We start from the raw sequence: 8193 nt of genomic DNA on the forward strand, positions 1-8193 counted from the left end.
TTTTTAAGAAAATAAAATAAAATTTATAAAGCACAGAGCAACAAATGATGATGTAAAAGGAGATGATATTTGACTACACTCCACGAACTCTGATGTTGCTCGCTAAAATAAGATTCTTTTCTTGACTATCACATCATTTTTTGTATATCACATTTATGTTGTACGGAAAGTTGCAATGGTTTTTCTTATTTTTTTCTGTTTTCCTTTCTCATCTTCTCATCGCGAGATCGGTCATTTTAAATTTCAAAAAAAATCAAATTCACGCTCTCGAATATACTCACACACTTAAAGAAAGTGACCATTTAAACTCGTGCACATAGCACAGAATAGAACCGCACGCTGTGGACATACCGACATGTCGCTCGTGGACTGGCTGCGTAGTTCCAATGTGTACCACCTGTGGACATGCGCTAGTTTACGGGGCAGAAAAGTGATTACACATTCTCTTATAGACCTGGCCGCTCTCAGGCTTCTCTCTGCTCTTACTTCGTGCTTCTCTTCCACGAGCGCACACGGACAACGGTCTCGCTTGTGTGCGTATCTTCACCACGTCGGTGTTCTCATAGCACGGAATAGAACCATGTTCACAAACTTAGCACGGAATAGAATCATGTCCACGAAAAGCTATCGCAGAAACTCTTATGGCGTAGGTTAGGTTTACAACGTTTTGTCGCAATTGGTTGATTTGTCGGACGTGATCAATGGAATTGGACAGTGTGGATGCGACCTACGTTTGTGATCGTTGCGAGCGCCAAGTGGAACTTTCTTGAAGCAGTTTGTTCTGCTGAACGCGTTCGTTTTGTGTGCGATAGTTTTTACTGCAAATAGGTTATGTTCGACTTGACATGGTACGTAAATGTAAAGGTTATGTTTTTTTTGCTTGCGCGAGTGTATAAAAGCAAGGTGGCAACGCGAGATAATAATTTTATTCATCCAAATCAACGTCTTTACTCAAGCGAGTGATTTGAGTCAAGCGGGACGCTGCTGCAATGGCCAGACTCTAACTTGAGAGACTCTAGCTCGGCCGATGGATCGAAAGGTCTGAAAAAGCATGCACGCATGCGCACCGATACAGGAGCAAAACTGTGGCGAAGAAGGGTGCTGGCTAACAGGCCGTTGTCTGGTCGAAGGCGGTAGCCAGACCTAGCGGTAGTCGTCGTCGCTGCTAGCCTCGTATCGCTTCTAATTCGCGTTGCTATGACAGTCCACCTTCGTGTTGCAGCGAGTGAATGCTCCGAGTCGTAGTGAGACTGAAGTTATTACAGAGCGCCGAACTCGCTGAGCCCGACTGATGTGCGTACTCATGTTACGGCGCGGTTCACCGATGCGAGCAGGTCGGCCGAAGGGATCGACCTCGTTTAGGTCGTCACAAGCTCGCCGGAAAACTTTCAGAGTGCATTCAGCAATTCTCATCTCAACCAGGTCGACCAGTCGCGGTCTACTTGGGTGTGCTGATCGTCAACGGGTCTTCTCGCGAGCACGCGTCGTGGGTGCCTCGTGTAAATGGCGGGTGATGTGATGGCAATGTTGTTGACGTGACGCGTGTCTTCTTGTTTCGTGTCGCTCACACGACTGACAATTCGCGCTGTCAGTTTTCGCAACACAAGAAGCGTTCGCGCTAAAGTCGATTTTTCATATACACCAATATATACAAAAGCCACACATCACCTTCTCTTTGAGTTTCTGAGTTCGCACGATGAGCGCGTTTTATTGAACTCTGCAAGAGAGTAGGGTACCAACTTGGAATTTATCTCGAGTTTTATGTTAGAGAATAATAGAAGCGTTGCATGATGTACGAGAGGTTGCTTGGTGATATACATCAAGAACGCGGCGAATACGCGACATCGATCGCGCCCAAGTGGTCGGAATGTTGCGTGTGTCTCGGCTTGAAAATTCGCACTCTTGACATCGCACGTATAACAGTATCTACGTTTATATGCGGAAAAGAAATGAAGACGTCGTTAATGATTGAAATTTTCTGAAGTATCACGCAGCCGCGGTGATTGTTTTTTTGTATACTCCGAAAATTGCCGGCTTCGAGTTGGGTGCGACAAACGAGAACGCAAGTTGGAGCACACAAGTGATCGATTGGCATTTCTGTAGATTCGCCGAACGCTAGATTTGACTAACGAGATTTTTTTTTTTTATTTTGGAACAAACAAGTAAAATAAAAAGCTATTATCGTTATCGTTTATTCGCCGGTATTGCGAATGACACACGCGATAATAGAGAACAGTAATATTTCTGTTTTATATTACAACTACTCATTTACTCATATACGTGCGATGATCCAATGACGTAAGATTGACATTTACGCGTGTACGCTTCTTCGGTAAAATTTAAATTATTCTTCGATCGTGTGTGTGTATGTGTGTGTATGTATGTATGTATGTATGTATGTATGTATGTATGTATGTATGTATGTATGTATGTATGTATGTATGTATGTATGTGAATGAGAGAGAGAAAAAGAGAGAGGAAGCATATGGGGAAGCGCAATTAAACGAATGAGAATGTGTGTCATTTCAATAGTGAGAGTTAATTGTCGTCTTTCTAATTGTTCACGTTTCGCGTAGATCCTAAGATTGTAATTTGTAATTTTAATCGTCTTCCGCGATGCCGATACAAATATGTGTGTGTAATGAGAGTGTAAAAATTCGCACCCGTGTGCGCTGCGCATCTTTAATAACTATCGTATTACACAATTAGATGTTTCAATTAAATATTGTGATTTTTGATTAATTAAAGAATTCTGGACAGGCAGGCGACTGTTGTTTCGTTATCATCTCACTTTATTACGATGAGAAACGCGCGTGTTAATAATCGCTGATGTAATTGGCTTCGATAACATTTATAATATAATACGTGTATAATACATTACTATGTAGCTTCAAATTTCTTTCCGCTGACTTTGCGGCGGAAGTTACATGACAATGATAAACCCGAATAAAAAGTGCATTCGCGTATTTTGTAATAAGTATCTTCAAGAGAAAAATGTGTGAAGAATTCTTTCTTTTTTTTTTTTTGCTTTTTGCGCGGCGAACTCGTATATCGAACGAATCATTGTTGTCGGTACAATTGAAACGAGAAAGCGGCAATTTGCAAGATAGAGATAAGAGAGAAAGAGAAAGAAGTGTGTATGTGTGTGTGTGTGTTCTTTACCGTTTCGTTTCCGCATATCTTGCGGTATCGAATGTGCCGGAAGCGTAATATGGCCATGAAAAAACGATCCAGTTTAGTTCTATTACACGTACGCGTGTACATCTTCTAGGGGCGACCTTTAGCTGAGATTCTGATACTGATTTTTACGCGAGGAAATTCACTACTGAAAGGATCATAAAAATGTCACGGATTTCTTATTTAATCGCGAATAAATCGATCTGCATCGTGTTTAAGGGACTTTCCTCGCGATATAATATTACTAACGTTGTTTTCCTCAATGAATTCCAGGAGATGATCTTGAGAGCAGCTCCATGAGTGTCGGTTGATTCGAGTGTGACTTGTGCGCGCTTTAAGAGCGAGCCGGGACGTTGGGGACTCACTCTGGGACGAAGGACGGGGAACTCGCTTCGAAACGAATTCGTGACCGACTGTTTTTTAAATCGCCGTGAGTGCCAAAGCGTTATCGCGGCGGCGGTGACGAAACGAACAATGTGCGCGACTTGACGCCGTCTCTATGCACCGGCCAGTAACGCGCCGATTGCACGCGCCGTTGCTTCGTCGTACGGTGCTGTGAAAAAATCGCGGTGATAAATAACATTATATACACAAATATATATATTTATTTATATAATATATACGTATATATATATATGCTACAAGGTGCAAGAAATCGCAGACTGTTCGCGATTGCGTCGCGTACGGCCGCGTCGAGCACGTTTGAACAATCGAGAAACGAGATATCGTATGTTATCTCTTTCTCACATTCGGTTTGGGGCGTTTAGCGAATAAAGAAGATGTTTAACTTTATGAAGAAGACCGTGGAGAAGGACGACAAGGAGAAGCGGAAGCGCGAGAAGAAGGAGCGGAAGGATGTCAAGAAACGCGATCGCAGCAGCATGTCCGCAGAGGAACTCCTGCGATTAGACGAGGTAAGTGCGACGATGTTGAGGTTGTGCCGTTTAAACAACGGTTTTACCTTTTGTCCTGTTTTGTTATTTATTAAAACTATTTTAGTATATGTTATTTATTAAAACTACTTAATCTCTATTTGGTTTAATTCAAATGCGCGTTTCTTTTTTCGTTAGTTGCTCGCACCCCGTGTTTCGGTGTTATTGTGACAGTAACCCTACTTACACAGTGTAACGTTACAGAACAAACATTTTATTAAACGTTCATTAATTATGCGGAGATTTAATGGACGTGTAATGATTTTTGTTCTGTGCAAAAATTTATAGATTTCAAACAATTAACAGAAAATATGCTTTTTTTGATTTTTACATTAAACTCGCAACGAAGTTGGTTGTCGCCTTATCTGATGACAACGTGGATACACGTACGTTGAAACACGTATTTACGAGTTGTACAGAGATATTTGTATTACATGTACGTCCAGTAGAAGTGTCCTATCGTAAATCATTTTATTAGATACCGAAGTGACAAAGTCGTTTTCTCATATCTGAATTGATACTTAACAAAATATGAGTCATGTGTCACATTACAAAAGAAAAAACATATCGGAAATTTTATTAAAAATGTTTATGTAGAAAAGTAAGAAATCTACAAAGAGAGATGGATCGATGAAAGATACGGATAAGATTTCTCGTTAAAAAGCTGTTCGTTCTTTTCTGTAGATTCAGTATTGTCACTGGTTGGATGTGGTTTCGCGCGATAAGAAGCGCCGATTGCATATGTCGTCGTTATATGTTCTCGAAATAAGAATTGCGAAATTATTCTACACGCGCGATATGGGCAACACGATGGTAGAATCGCATCGTTCGAAAACTAAAAGAAAACTATTAGGAAAGATTTTTGTAAGACTCCGTAGTGCACACTTTTGTATATTTGACCTAAATTACTCGTATTAATTGTTTGTGAAAATTATTTGTATTCATACTTTATCACGCAGGTTCGTAGATCACTGAAAATTCCCGGTCGCCGGAAGGAGAAAGAAAAGTTACCGAGCGGCATCACCGCGGATTACAGCGCGTCGTTTTTCGCCCACTTGGACCGCGATCTTCTGGACGGCGCTCAAAACACAGGATCGGGTCCGGGCTCGACGATCAGCGCTAGCACGAGCAGCTGGACCACCAGAACACCCGATGGATTGACCCAGAGCGATTCGTCGGAGGCGTCCCTCACATCTCTGACCACGACAACGACTATGTCATCGACGACAACGACGAGCTACGCTGGCGGACACTCTACGGGTAAAAATTTGCCGCCGTTGCCACCGAAACCTCCGAAGCGAGGAATCTTGAAAGGACCCCGATTGACCGTCAATAGCGGGTCTGTGAGCGTTCTCTCGGAAGAAAGCTCTTTGCCAAACGGCACAGAAACCAGTTACCAGGAAGCTAGTAATAATCTGCTGGTGAGAAACACTCTTCAGAACGAAGTAATCGCTTATCAGAACGTGCCGACGCATCTGAACAACGTCTTGAACAAAGACGAGGTCTTCAGCGAGGAGGAAACAGTGTGTCAGACCACGTGGCGCGTTACCCCGCAACAACAGACGGTCATTCAGCAACAATATCAACAGCAACAACAACAACAACATCATCAGATTGACGCTAAATTGCTGCAGGTTAGATAATGCATTGATACATACACAATGTAACTGATGTCACTTACAACACATCAAAGTATCTATTTATATTCAGGTCGTTACCAGTGCTAGTCCATCCGCGGATTCCTTGACAGACACAACAAACTCGAGTTTTGCGACGCCGCCGTTCAGTCTGTCGCCCGTCGGCGAGTCTCAGGGCTTCTCGAGGTGGCGGTCTTCCGTCTCCTTCGAGGAGCAAGGAATCGAGCTGCAGCTCCCGGAGATCGTGCCGCTCGAGCTACCCGAACCTCGGGAACTCACCATCCAGAGGCAACCACCACCTAGAAACGACTTCGGGTTTTCGCTTCGTCGTGCCGTAATCGTAGAACGAATGGCGAACGGTGTCACGCAAATGAGACCGGTGATTTTCGCCGAGCCTGGTGCTTTGGTGCAGCACAACAACGACACGGGTCTATTGCCTGGTGATAGGCTCATCGAAGTCAACGGTATCAATGTGGACGACAAATCGCGCGAGGAAATCATCGATCTCATCAAAAGCTCTTGTAGCAGCGTCACCGTAAAGGTAAAATTTTCAATTTTAATAATTTATGTAGTTCGCGCAAAAACTTAAATTATTTAAATATTTCAATTGTTGTGTACAAGGAAAAAAATAGTGACGTTTATCTACTTGTCAATATTTACGATGCAAAATTGTTCAATAACTACAGAGTATAAGAAAGAGAAGCATCTTTCGTTTCATTTAAATTTCATATTTACGCTATGCATATATTTGTTACAAAGAAAGATATTTGTCGAACACCGCGCGCGAGAATGCTTTCGAAGTCAGAACGTACTTCAAAGAATATTACACAAGCGCGATACTCTATTCCATCGTCATCCTTTTCTTTCTCTAGACCGTACGGGTCGAATAGTGTCGATCCCTCGTTGCATGCTTTGTGTGACGAACCTTTCCTTTCTCGAACGAGGGGGGGGGGCAACAAAGGTTGTTATCATAAATACAAAATTTGGAAGTATTTATCAACAAGCTGATTGCTCTAAAACGATATCGAACATGACGGCATCGCGTCTTGTGTACAACAGAATCTTTTCAATGTGTTTATCAATTGATTAATTTATCGTCTATCTTTTGATAGACTTACTCCCGTTATCACTTTTATCTCATGTTCCAACCTTGATATTACAGAGAGAAACTTCTTTTCTTTTGAGAAAATGCGTGCGACTATCCGCTCGATATTATACACAGGGAAATCCGCACCGTGGTGAAAGGCACCAAGGAATTTCTTAAGTTCTCCTCGGAGGTCATGGAAAGGTGTCGATTGAATATCGTTTGCGGACGTTCGATATATTGCGAAACGCATTGTGTGTATTCTTCCCTGATAACGTTGTCCGTCTCACATCGATCGATAATTTTTTTATCGAAAAACAAAGTATTTTTTTATTGATTAAAAGTTTAATTTACACGGCAAAAGTAAAACAATTCGTATAGTCTCTTTCTCGTCTTAAAAGATAATTACCTGCAACTTTCAATAGTAATATCGTGAAAAGTGAACATGAATTTTTATTTGCGACCGCTTATTGCGTAATGACGATTTGAACTAAGAGCGAGCGACGAATTATCGCGAATTTGCAAAGAAACGGACGACCGGGACGACCGGGCTGTTGGGTTACGACCATTGATTGCCGTGCGATGTCGGTCGGTTCATTGCCACTGCTGGCAACGAATATAGCGGGATCGTGAGTCACTGTCCCGCTAATAAAACTATACTCGGGGACGATAGCGTGTGAAAATAGCAGCATTACCGAGAATCCGATCTTCTTCCATGGTCGCCATCCATGGACAAAATCGACCACGTCGAGCGCGTGATGTCTCGTCTCTTAATAAGACGTGAGGGAGAGACGAGTGACAGACGGGGGCCGTTAGGATCCGTGGAAATGGGGAGGACGAAAAAGTAAAAGGGAAGGGTCTAAACAGAGAGAGGTTTAAATGTATCTGACCTTGTCCTTTGTAGCCGCGGAATGCTAAAAATGCCGCCTTCGTACGTACATACATGTAACCCACGGCATGTGCAATTCCGCCTTGTTGTCCAGGCGGGCGGACAGACGATTCTCCCTTTCACTGCGTTCCTCACGCGTGCCGAACGTAATCTCTCCGGGTTGATTGAATGGCTAATCCGAAGACTTCGTACGTCAGCGCGCCTCAGAAAACGTCGAAGAATCAATACACACAATGCGCGTTACCGCGCGTTACATTTACACTCGTCGATTTATTTTGTTCGATAAAATCGTCAACGGAATGCAAATCGAAGTTGTGCCCGGCCGTAACCAAACTCTAAAAGTTCTCGTGACGATGTGTAAAATGTGAACACGTGAGTTTTTATTTATCACAAGAGATCTCGAAAGACTTTGAACTTGTAAACATCCGAAAAGGCTATAGACGTGCGAGAGGATGAGAGAGAAAAAGAAATCGT

General features: G+C 42.8%; 1 protein-coding gene across 7 annotated transcripts in view; it reads left to right on the forward strand.

Annotated features, from left to right (window-relative positions):
* The first annotated feature begins 827 nt into the window (after window positions 1–827).
* Window positions 828–8193, forward strand: part of LOC109859003 (unconventional myosin-XVIIIa-like) — a 44631-nt gene continuing 37265 nt past the window's right edge. The window contains exons 1-5 of one of the 7 annotated variants that reach the window (XM_020436809.1): window positions 828–848; window positions 3451–4091; window positions 4794–4973; window positions 5069–5743; window positions 5820–6287. In XM_020436809.1, coding sequence (XP_020292398.1) covers window positions 3957–4091; window positions 4794–4973; window positions 5069–5743; window positions 5820–6287 — 1458 coding nt within the window. In that variant the 5' untranslated portion in view covers window positions 828–848; window positions 3451–3956. Of the gene's footprint in view, window positions 849–1155; window positions 1733–3450; window positions 4092–4793; window positions 4974–5068; window positions 5744–5819; window positions 6288–8193 lie in introns of those variants that run through there. The other 6 variants (XM_020436804.1, XM_020436803.1, XM_020436806.1 and 3 more) reach the window with 6 other exon arrangements.

Source organism: Pseudomyrmex gracilis, unplaced genomic scaffold (genome assembly GCF_002006095.1).
Source record: "Pseudomyrmex gracilis isolate BER0280 unplaced genomic scaffold, ASM200609v1 scaffold_233, whole genome shotgun sequence".
Lineage (NCBI taxonomy): Eukaryota > Metazoa > Arthropoda > Insecta > Hymenoptera > Formicidae > Pseudomyrmex > Pseudomyrmex gracilis.